Source organism: Mus musculus, chromosome 9 (assembly GCF_000001635.26).
Source record: "Mus musculus strain C57BL/6J chromosome 9, GRCm38.p6 C57BL/6J".
NCBI classification, from domain to species: Eukaryota; Metazoa; Chordata; class Mammalia; order Rodentia; family Muridae; genus Mus; species Mus musculus.
This window is the reverse complement of record NC_000075.6, coordinates 76,987,576-77,000,105: the sequence shown is the minus strand read 5'-3', so window position 1 is coordinate 77,000,105 and position 12,530 is coordinate 76,987,576. Positions and strand designations below refer to the sequence as shown.

General features: G+C 36.4%; 1 protein-coding gene across 5 annotated transcripts in view; it reads left to right on the top strand.

Moving 5' to 3' along the window:
- The window catches only part of Tinag (tubulointerstitial nephritis antigen), a 94,105-nt gene that overhangs the window by 45,697 nt on the left and 35,878 nt on the right, over positions 1 to 12,530 (top strand). For 4 of the 5 annotated variants that reach the window (XR_379422.4, NM_012033.3, XM_006511201.4 and 1 more), the window contains 2 exons: positions 232 to 277; positions 3,090 to 3,213. Coding sequence is in view for 3 of the 5 variants with exons in the window: in NM_012033.3 (NP_036163.3) it covers positions 232 to 277; positions 3,090 to 3,213 (170 nt within the window). In the remaining 2 variants the exon portion in view is untranslated. Of the gene's footprint in view, positions 1 to 231; positions 278 to 3,089; positions 3,219 to 12,530 lie in introns of all 5 variants that reach the window. The other variant, NR_136923.1, reaches the window with a different exon arrangement.

The window sequence follows — 12,530 nt, the reverse complement described above, 5'->3', positions numbered from 1 at the left end:
GAAGTTACTGTAATAAAAATCAATAAAGCAAATGGACATATCTTCGTTTTAGCAAGTTCATCAATGCAGTATTGGTGCATGTGACCATTTCAAAGCAGTACAACAGTGCATTGCAAGTGACCAAGTCACTAAGAGTTATGTAATCCCAAAATGGATTGCACAGTAGCTCATATGCACCAGACATTAGCTTTAGCTGTTCTTGATGATGTTTACTGATATATTTCATTCCAGGAAACTGAAATTATGAGAGAAATCATACAAAATGGACCAGTTCAAGGTAAGCCCAGATAAAAATGTCATTTTCAGTTATGAATTCTTATAATAAACAACATGATATGATATGGCCTTAAAGGAGCTTAATAAAAGAGAAAATCTTAGACATCTTCATAAGGGTTCAATACTTCTAGCCTGTGCACTCATAGAAGACTGGCCCATCAAAGCATATCATGAGCTTCTGTTGACTTTAAGAAGATCACCTGTTTATGAGTTGAACACATAAATAGTAATGACACATTTAAGGAAAGTCTGCTAAGTCTTTTCAGAGTTATTATGGATGGGCACATATGACATGCCGTTATTAATTCAATGGAGCTCACATTATTCATATGGTCACATGTAAGAATCACATATAAGGTTAGATTTGTAATCACTTTCAGTTTAGGTGGCCTTAGAAATGCGTTGAAAAAAAAACAGTGTTACTAGAAACAAAGTATATAATTTCTTTTATATATTAGATCAAGGAAAATCAAACAAACTAGGATGACTTTTGTGTTTTACAAAAGCATTTAAAGTGACCTAAGTCTGTAAATTTGTTATTGGTAGTACAGTTTTATTAAATAATATAATTATACTGTGGGGTAGTAAATATAGATTTTGACCTTAAGGCATATCTGATCCTTTTCCTTTATTGGAATTTGTCCTATACCAATAATGTTAATAAAGATGAATACACAGAATATATTTTCTGTGTAACATTTTCCCCAAAGTACATAGGGAAACATACCAAATGAGGTATGAAATGGGAATTTTAGTAGCAAACAGGGAACGGTAGGGGTATAATGTCAATACATTGGGACATAAATTAAAAACACTTGTTATGCATTCGAAAGGAATATCGACTGTTTTTTTCTTTATTCCTGAATCCTGATCCAATTAATATTGATATAGGGGGAACCATAGATTTTTAATAACTGTGTTGAAATTAATTTATCAGGAAATCCAAGCTTGTATAAACATACTCTTAATTTAATTTTAAAGAATCTTAAAACTTTACATTAACTTTGCAACCAATGAATAAGGCTCTTTCCCTCTTAAATGTGTGAAATTTGTTGGCTGTTATAACTGTGGGAGTTCGTTTGTAATTTTACTACGTGCTTTGTCTAGTGGTGTCTGTGAAACAGATATGAAAGACTGAAGACATTTTAACTAAAGGCCAAACTCACAACCTCCACTTTGACATTTTCCTCTTAAATTAGCAATTTTAGCAATTCATTAGGCAACAGAATTGGCTTACATCATTTTGAATTTCCAAATCACTGTACTCCCAACCCTCCAACCCATGTTCCCAACCAAAAGAAACTTAGATGCCAACTGTTTAAAGATGTGGAAAACCGAGGTTTACTTTGTACCCATATGTTATTTTTTGCTGTGGATTTCACATAATCAATTTGAAATTAAAAAATGTCCAGGCTATAAAATAAAAATTCAAATCAATGCACACTCATTTTAGACATGTTGAGAAAAAAAAATCTCCTACCAGTCTTAGCCAGAGTTAAGACAAAACCAGACCCAGGGCTTTTTCTTTTACCCTTGTACATCTTACAGGTCTGGGCAATAGTTTACCATGTGCAACTTTCAAGGGTTAGAGTGCAGAGCACTTCCTTGTACGTCAGCCTGTAGAATCTTCTGCCTTGGTTTAATGTCAGAGACTGAAGGATGATGGTGCCTTTGCTAAGTCATGATGTCTTCTTACCCTTGGCTTCAGTTGGCAGTGTTTTATAGTGGTGATCACATAGGTTTTCACAGTACTTAAAGCAGTGCTGAGTGGTAAGACCTAAATGGGACGATGATTATCTAGAGTGGGAAATCACTGTGAATATCATAAATTTTTGTGTGTGTGAATGAAAAGAATGTTATTTGGTCCTTGCTGTAGATGCAGTTTGATTTTCTGCTTGCTGCAGCCTGATTTAACTTCCAGTATTTCTTTCTGTCTTGGGACAAAAGAATGTCAAATAGATTGAACCTTGAATAAATAACACCGTGAGCACTTCTCTAAGACCTTCAGAAAGCAGAAATTTGCATAGGGTACAGCCTAAAAATTCTTAAAACCCTGTGGGGATGTGTTTTATAGCGGATAAAGGAGACTTAGCTTCCAATGACACTTACATTTCCCCAAAAGGCCCTGAATGCTAAAGAACAAAGTTAAAAACAGAACAGGAAAAGCTACATCTTCCTTTGCAGTCTGAGCTTTACGGTAGGACCTGGCAAATGTCAGTGACCTTCCTTTGGACTTCATTTAAAATACATGTTGAGCTAAGATAGGTAAGTTTGCTCTTAGCTACCACGGTATCCATATCTGGTTCCAATGCGGGGTGGAGGTGGGGAACAAAAAAACAAAAACCAAAACAAAAAAAAAAACCTTCGATTTATGCCTCCTGAGAGAGAAGTTTGAAGTCTTTAACCTGAATTGCACAAGCCCTTTTGCAAAGTCCCACGTGAAATAGAAAAGAAGTAATCTATGTGAGGAGCAAAGGAACATTTTTATGAAGCATGGGCTCTGGTTTTCAAAGAGTGAAACGCAGACTCTGCTCTTCAGAGCGGAAAGGATGAAATCCCGACAGAAGATTTTTTTTCTTCACATGACTTTCTTTTAATAGAACTCAACAAGAGAAGGTTTAAAAGACATTTTAAATACAAAATGTGTACATAAGAAATATTCTAAGTAGTTGAAATTGTTTTGCTTTTAAAGGAATAGAAAAAGTTTGTCACATGCTAATAAGAATAAAATTAGGTGTGATTTCTCTCTTCTTAGATCTTTTAAGAGGCTTTTTAGTAACTGTGGTTTTTATCCTGTTGGTTTTTTTTTTCAGCCATAATGCAAGTCCATGAAGACTTCTTTTATTATAAGACAGGAATATACAGACATGTTGTCAGCACAAATGAAGAACCAGAAAAGTATAAAAAACTTCGGACACATGCAGTTAAACTCACTGGGTAAGGTAATTACTTTAAGTTATATATATACACACACACACACACACACACACACGCACACACACACACACACACACATATATTAATTCATTTATAAAAAATGAATTCAAATGTAAGAGGAAATAGCTCTATATCATTGATTAATTGATTGGTTGTTTGATTAATAATTTTTGAGTATTCAGTCATACTTTCTTTGAGTCTGTATCTGATGTCTTTGGTTGCCTCAGATAATTTATTTTTATCTGTATATTCTCCATTTGCATTTTAGTATTAACCGTAGAAATATAATCTCATATATCTGGATTCCATTCGACTAGCATTTTCATTTTTCCAGTTCATATGCTTTCCTATCTTAGAGTCTAACAATTCTTCATAAATTATAATAAATTATTCGTTCAATTTGACCTACTCAACTGATACTCTTCCAAACCTACATAGACAATCTTATCTGTTATAACTCCACAGTAAGCCTTTATAACTACCTTTATATGCTCACTTCAGTAGTCAGAGATCTTTAGAAGAATGGAAGAGATATAATGAGCATATGAGAATGTCTTCAATAGACTTATATAAAGATAATAACAGCAGTTTCCTTGCATATGAGAGGGAACTGAGTAGTTTCATGGTCCTTCAGGCTAAGTTCCTCAGCACTTGGCATAGATCCACACCGGCTGTGTCACCTCAGAGAGGACTAGTTATTCACTCCACAAGACTGAGTGACTGATTCAGAAGTTCCAGTCTGGTCCCTAAAGCTTGGAAGGTTCCTGGAGACCTGTTTCTCAGACAGTGATGGAGCCTGGACACTGGTTCTGATAACAACTACAGAATCAGCAGGAGCAGCAGCTACAGATTAAGTCAATTCAGCAGTGAGCAGGAGGGCTGGGCAGGCAAGAGGGAAGGCAAAAACCTTCCTTTTGTCATGGTCTCTTCTTTTAAACCAGGGCTGCTACTGAAGGTGCTGCCTATACGTGGACCTTTCTGCATCAATAAGGCAAACAGGATAACTCTATAGTTTAGGTTCTCTACATAGTTAAGATGACTTCAATTTGTGGCAAGTTGGCATCCATTAAAACCAACAATCATCATACCCTTCACTCTTCTTCTTTGCCCGAATCACTGTATAATCCTGCCAAAAAAAATTAAAATATCTGTGAAAACTATGTTAACTTTACTTTTATATCATTTTATGATGATAAATTTCCATGAGATGTCTTATGCTACTGGCTAATCGCCTTTTAAATATGCATTCTCTTTGTTTTCCCATTCTTCGAGTTGAAGTCTCAAAATCATGGATGCACTGTCCTGCTCTTAAATGGTAACTGGGTTACGATATCACTGACAAATTTGAAGTCATCAGAACACATTTCCTGGAGTCACATGTTACTGCCAGCCTATGTTGCCTTTATCTTGCAGACAGAAACCCTGTATCCTTCTCCCTAAGTTTCTCTTGTAGCATCTCCCCCACCCTTAAAACTACTTGGAAACCTCCTAAGGAGTTTTCTCTCTTTCTTCTTAGGATTAGACTTCACTTGAGTAAATGCCCTTATGTTTCAGATCTCAACTTTTAGAAGCAAAATCTTAATTTTTTTGTTTTGTTTTTGTTTTGCTTTTTTCAAGACAGCTTTTGTTTGCTTGTTTGTTTTATGTGTAGCGTGGCTGTCCTGGAACTCACTCTGTAGACCATGCTGAGCTCAAAGTCAGAGATGTGCCTGCTCCTGTTTCTCAAGTGCTGAGGAACCTTTATTCTTGACTTCTTCTCAATTTTCTAATTTTCTCACTCCAATACTTGCTTTGCCAGCACTCATTGTCCTCAAAACATCTTCCCCAAAGTCTTTCTTAAACTTAACTACATTCTCTCTTAAACTTAATCTTTTCTCATGCTTATCATCTAAAGTAATCCCCATTACTTGTCTAAAACCCGATTGTTTCAAGGCTATCAATTATCTCTACCTTGTTAAAACCTCTTGTCAGATTTTCCACTTACCCATTCATTCCCTGTCCTGACATTCCCATACTTGTTGCTGTTTGCCAGGTTTCTTTTCTCCCTCTTATTCTGCCTCTCACTGCTGTAGTTGCTAAACCCTGGCCTTTGGCCTTGCTCTCTTTTTTCTCTTACTCATTCTCAGTGAATTCAGTGCTCTCTAAACTCCGTTTGGCCTTCAGCACCAGATGAAAGCTGACATCCAACTAAACAATATTCCCAAGTTCGACGCCTCTCCTGAATTCCAGACATGTATATTCTGTGTTCTAGCAACATCTCCCTATGCAGAAGATGGACACTTCAAACTTAACACTTCTGAAACAGGGCTCTCCATCTTCCTATTTCTCAGCAGCAGCAGCAGCAGCATTTTCTCCCTGAGTCAATGTAAACTCTCCTCCCACATGGTCTTGTGGGAAAGCTTGGAATTATCTCTTATTCATTTCCTCAAAACCCTCTTTGAGTATATCACAGCATCCATTGACACTATCTTCAAAGTCACCTACTCTTCATTCTCTGCATTATCTCTGCCTGAATGTCCATTACTCTTATTTTGTATCTGGATTACTGATTGGCATTCCAGATAATTGTATTTTTAATATAGAACCCAGGGCTTCTCCGTAAAACATTATCAGATCTAGCTGCTCATTAGCCTAGGCCTAGTGGTCCATGATTTTCTTGCCTACTAAACTAACACAGCTACCAGCTTTCTAATGTCAAATTCTACTAACTTTGACTCTCCTTCCATCCAATGTGTTCTTCTACCAAATAACCAATCACGTTGGTGTAAACACCTTCATCTAGTCTGCTCAAATTTACCTTATCAGTGTGGCTTCTCTGAATGTCCTATGGAATCTATTATTTGCTCTGTCTTCCCTTAGTTCTGCTTCTCCTTAGATGTTGCTCTGTTTCTCTACAGTTCTATATAGTTATAAATTTCTGCCTTAGTGAAATGATTTAATAATTCTCTTCTTGTTGATCATGTATCATCTAAGTTGAAGCTTCTTGAGACCAGATCTCTTTGCACAATGAGTGTATGTTAACAAATCATCTAATACAATGTTAATGCATAATAACATTTATTACTGAACAGTGACCTTTTAAGCTCCTGTTCTTAGCTAGTTCTTAGGTGTTACCGTTCAGCTTTAAATAGGGTAAGTTTTAGTTTAAAAATAAGATAAGGAGAAAGTGGTGAAAAAAAGCCAAGGTACTCATCAGCTTTGATTTGATTTGTGGACAATGGACCCATGATCACAGGACCCTTTCATTTTCTTCTTCTTTAGTATATCTGGTTCTGATCTCAGTTTGCACAAGGCTCTGTGATCCTTCTAATACATCTTGCAGGTGTTTGATACTTGCATGGCTTCTCAGCCATTACTCTGGATGGCTGCTGGGGTTTTGGTAGCACAAATGGATTCCAATGTGGTTTTATTCTGACCTCCCATGGATAGTTTGGGAAGGGAACAGAGTCTGCAAATGCTCTCACTGTAAAGATATTAAGAGAAATTTCTATAAAGTCTGACATAACTTTCAGTCTTGGATTTATATATTCAGGTTCAGTGAGGACAGGGTTGAACTGCTTGCCACCTCTCAATATCCAGTCTTATTTTGATATAGTGCAAAATGAGTCTTTGTGTTGGCCCTTAAAGTTATGTTTTATATTATGACTGCTTCATTCACTAAAGATAGAAAAAAGGAATTGATGATATAAGTGTTTTGATTGTTTGGGTTTTTGTGTGTCTGTGTGTGTGTGTTAATCATACAGTGAATTTTCAGGAAGTGAATAAATACATCAGTGATTGCATAGTGTTTCATTGTTATTCAACACTAACTCTACTTTAGTTCTACTCCCTAGCAGTTTGAACTTTTTATCTTTCTAATCTTAAACTGTCGTTCATATTCACTTTTGTCTTTGGTGATATCCCTAGTCTAGAAAAACTTCCTCATAACACCTTATAGGGTAGATCAGATCAGATTCTCCTGATTTATGGCAACTGCTCACTGTCTGTCTCTACTGCTTTAGTAGCCACGGTGTCTATGTTAGCCTCTTTTTTATTATCATGCAGGCTGAGGTTGATGAAGGTAGATGTGCTTTCATAACTGCTGCTATTTGCAGAAATGTGCCCGCATTCAGAAGCTCCTGGAATTTCGAACCTTTAAAATGTATTTCCTCTCTGTGACAATTAACAAAACTAATTTTGTTGGTAGTGTTAGTAGGAATATCATTTTTTTTAACAAATGTCTTAGGCCATTTGGGCATTGTTAGTTGCCCCAGAGCCATATATTTTAATTCTTTTCTCCAACAGCAATTCCTTATTTGGTAATTACTACATTCAGGAGATAAGTGCATTAGTGAGTCAGAGAGTAATCAAGTATTTCAAGAAAGTTAATGTCCCTTATCTGCAGAGCTCAATATACTTTTGTGAAGTACCTAACAAATTTATCTGAACAAACTGTTTGCTGTCCTTTGTGTAGAAGTCAAAGCTATTAGGTTTAATTTACTTGAACAAATGAATTTGAGTGTATATTAAGTGCTTAGCACTAGGGAACAAAAGCTCGAATAATGTGTAGTCTCCTTTCTCAGGAATTATGGTTAATTCTAATTTTCTTTTCTATTGGATTAAGGAATACCTCTGAAATCAATAAGGTACACTTTTGGGTGCGTCTATAAACACTTTGCAGAGTGGAACAACTGAGGTATCTGTAGAATGTGCCTTAAATGTGGTCTGTATTTTCAGACTGGATACTGAGGGGTAGAGAGTTGGTAGAGTACCAGCATTTTTTCCCCCATGTTTTCTGACCCACCAAGATGTGAGCAACTTCTAATGGCAGGTGTGAGCCATTTCTGCTGCTATGCCTTGACCACCAAGATCACTGTATCTTTTGCCCCTAACTCAATGTACAACAGTCTTCTTTTAAGTTGCTTCTTTTTAGACATGAAAAAGTAGCTAACACAGAAATTGAGGCACATACATATATAACTGATTCTATCAGAAGACAATAAAGGCTGTCTTCCTATGTAAAAAACACAGGAAAGTGAAGGACATGCATAAATCTAGAATGTTTCTTTTTTAACACCCCTACTTTGTCTCTCTCTCTCTTATTCCCAAGACATCTCTTGATACTACTTGGGGATGATGTACTGAATAAAAATGCTTTATCTCTAAATAGTGTTATTTCCTATACTACAAATTAGAAAATATCACTGCCAATTCTAAGGAGTACCTTTTGTTTCAAAATGGATCCTAGTTCTCAAGATGTTGGAACATGAAACATTGCATCTAAGTAAAAAAAAAAGTATTCTTTGAGATATTTCATTCTAGCCCATGCTTCCTATGTTGCAATTACATTGCCTTGTCATGGTTCATCCATGTCCCTGACATTTACCTGAAGTCCAAAGTTGGCAATGCATTGCATGAATGGTATTTATTTTGCAAATATCTCTCAAGGATCGCTGAGAGAATTCAGTGATTAAATGTAATGTTTGAATTTCTAGATAATTATAATAAAAAAGACAAATTTAGATCTCCCTTATTGTTTTCTCTGTAGAACAGAATCATTGAAACTATAGTCTATGTATCACCAAAGGAGAATAATGCTTCAAGTCATTATTTTATTGTGTATAACTAATGTCGCATTTACTGAACAAATGGTTAAGTGTTGAGGCTTTATCCATGGGAGAACAGACAAAGACTCTGACTTCTCTCCATCAAACCAAAAGCCTGATAATAGCTACACAACTATTCAACAACAAAAATTATATTTTGAAAGGGCCAGAATACAGATACTGTACTTTGTTGTCTAGAGTCAGTAGTATGAAGAATTTTTAAAAACTTATGTACTTAAGTAATTATACAGCAAAAGGGGAGAGAAACTATAGTAATATGAAGCATGGTAGGGAACAGAAATTGCACTTGTAAAAGAAAGGCAAAAGGAAGAATTATCAAAGTAATTTCCTGAGTGGTTTGTGATTTATTGCTCTTTAAATTAAATTGAGTTAATTAAATTTAAATTGTCCACCTACAAATATCCCAAAAATTTATGCTGAAAAATGATTTAAAACTTTAGCATATTTCCTATGATCACTGTGAAGAATTCTGTAAGATGAAAACCTTCAGATGAGGGTTAGGCAGGCAGCTCAGTGACACAGTATTCACTTAGTAGATGTGAGGCTTCAGGTTTGATCTTTGACACCCCCCACCCACTGCCCAATAAAGATAAATGACAGAGTAAGCAAGTGGGTGTATTGATCTTAGGACAGAAAACCAATAAAAGCTGAAGATGAACAGTATTAAAAATGATAAGAAAAGCACTGAAACTTAAGGCATGAAAAATCCAATGTCTGATGAACTAAGAAAGAAAAGTCTTAGAACAGGAAAGGCTGGTGAGGAGAGGCCAGGGGAGGAAGATGGCAGAGGGGCAGAGAAATAAGAGTGTGGAGGAATTTAGAAAGCTGAAAGAGGTTAGAAACCAAAGGACATGAGCCTTATTTGGATATTATGGTAATCCCATTGTGTCAGGAAAGTAGATAAAGATAGAACAAAATGCTTTAGTGTTTAAAGTAGTGGTATCTTGATGAAGAATGGTTCTTTTGCCTCTTTGGAGTATAAGATTACATTATCTGTGGAAGAAAGAAGGGATTAGACTTCATTGCCAATAATTTGAGGAAAAGAAGATTGTTGGCAATGGGCTTCTAGATATTTAGGATACAGAGGAGCCCAAGGAAGCAAGAGGGATTGCCATTTGCTGGTCATGGTGCCACCCTGCCCTCTTGTGTGCACTTTGTGCAGTGGTGGGCCATGGCTGAAGTTCCAGACAAATAGGAAAGGATAGTTGAGTTCATCCAGTAGTCCAGTGCTGGAGATGGGTACCATTAAAGAGTCAACAAAGCTGGTCCTCCATCCACACCTAGACCTCCATGGAGACATGGCTGATTGACACATTGATTAAAGTTGAGTTCACAGTGGTCTCCAAGACATTCAGGTGCATAGTCACAGAGATAAGTCCCAAAAGCATCCTGCCACATGACACCAGGTAGACACAGCAAGGATCCATATTCATTAATTTCCAACTTACAATTTACACCACAATACTCTTGAGGACAGCCACACACAAGTCTTTCTATCTCAATGAGGTCCTAACTGATACTGTGATTGCATAGGTAGCAGATTAACAGCAACACACTGTGAGACTTTGATGCCTCTTTGTTGGTCAAAACCTAGTTACAATATACAAACATGTGAAGATACTATTGACATCTATATTTGTCACTACTGGAATGGATACACAGGTGCCCTATGTGAGACATACATAAAAGCATGTAGTAGCCAATTTGGGAGTAAGGAATGTGCTAAGCTGTTGGTACTCAGGGGTTCTCCCCTTTCTCAGAGGTGAATGTAAGGTTTGGGGGAAGTGGCTGTGTAAAAGAGAGACTTGGAGGATGGGGAGTGGCAATTGGGGTGTAAAGTGAAGAAAGAAAGAAAGCAAGCATCAGAAAAGTAAGGTGTTAAGGATACGCTATAAAATTACAGAACCTATGAAATAGGAAAAAAATATTTTAGGAATTAAGAGAAAGTAGAATGAGCTAGAAGCCATGATAATTTTACTCTCAGTGATTTCATTTCTTTAATTAATTTTTTATTAAATTCAGAAACAATTATGAGAAAATGTCATGTAATAATAAAGAAATACTATTATACAGATTAAACATATTCTTGCTGAGTTGCTAAACACCATGATTTTTAATAGATGCACATTTTTGTCATACTAACTATGAACTCTATGGTCAAAACTATGTACTCTCACTCTCTCATCCATCCATCTATCTATCTATCTATCTATCTATCTATCTATCTATCTATCTATCTATCTATCTATCTACCATTATTAATCATCTATTATGTTTCTATATACCTATCTCTAACTATCAACATACATATCTTCCATCTGTCTACAGAGCAAGTGTCATCTCTCTATGCATATACTATCATATATGATACTTTCTTGCTAATATATCATAAAAACTATACTTTCAGTTTACTAGGATCTTATTCCATATTTTTACATATGTAAATTTAAATGATTTTTCTGAACTTAAATTTATAGAATGATTATAAAATCATCTGACATATTTTTTATTAGGGCACTAACCTTTTACTAACATGCTGCTTTTCCCTCTATCTTTTAAAATAGCAATTGAAAACTGTTTTAAATTTTAGACAATGTTACGTTTAATGCCTAGACAATACATTACTTGTGAGTAGCAGTTTTAATTAAATTTTTACGGCACAGATTTAAGATAATTGAATGAACATTTCTACTATGATGATTTAATGAATTCATATAGATGTGTAATTGGTTTTTAAATATATTTTTATATTAGATATTTTCTTTACTTATATTTTAAATGTTATCCCCTTCCTAGTTTCCCCTCCAAAAATCCCCTATCCCCTCCCTGTCCCCCTGCTCCCCAACCCACCCACTCCAATTCCTGGCCCTGTTATTCCCCTATACTGGGGCATAGTACCTTCACAGGACCTAGGGCCTCTCCTGCCATTGATAACTGACTAGGCCATCCCCTGCTACATATACAGCTAGAGTCACAAGTCCCACCATGTGCTTTCTTTGATTGCTGGTTTAGTCCTAAGGGGCTCTGGAGGTACTGGTTAGTTCATATTGATGTTTCTCCTAGGGTGCTGCAAACCCCTTCAGCTCCTTGGGTACTTTCTCTAGCTCCTTCATTGGGGACTCTGTGCTCTGTTCCAATGGATGATTGTGAGCATCCACTTCTGTATTTGTCAGGCACTGGCAGAGGCCCTCAGGAGACAGCTATATCAGGCTCCTGTCAGCAAGCACTTGTTGGCATCTGCCATAGTGTCTGGGTTTGGTGGTTGTTTATGGGATGGATCCCCAAGTAGGGTAGTCTCTGGATGGTCATTCCTTCAGTCTCTGCTCCTAACTTTGTCTCTGTATCTCCTTCCATGGGTATTTTGTTCCCCCTTCTAATAAGGATTCTGAGCTTCTGAGCTAATATCCACTTATCAGTGAGTACATTTCATGTGTATTCTTTTGTGATTGGGTTACCTCACTTAGGGTGATATCCTCCAGATTCAGTCATTTGTCTAAGAATTTCATAAATTCATTGCTTTTAATAGCTGCATAGTACTCCATTGTGTAAACACACCACATTTTCTGTATCCATTCCTCTGTTGAGGGACATCTGGGTTTTTTCCAGTTTCTGGCTATTATGAATAAGGCTGCTATGAACATAGTGGAGCATTTGTCCTTATTACATGTTGGAGCATCTTCTGGGTATATGCCCAGGTGTGGTATTGTTGGA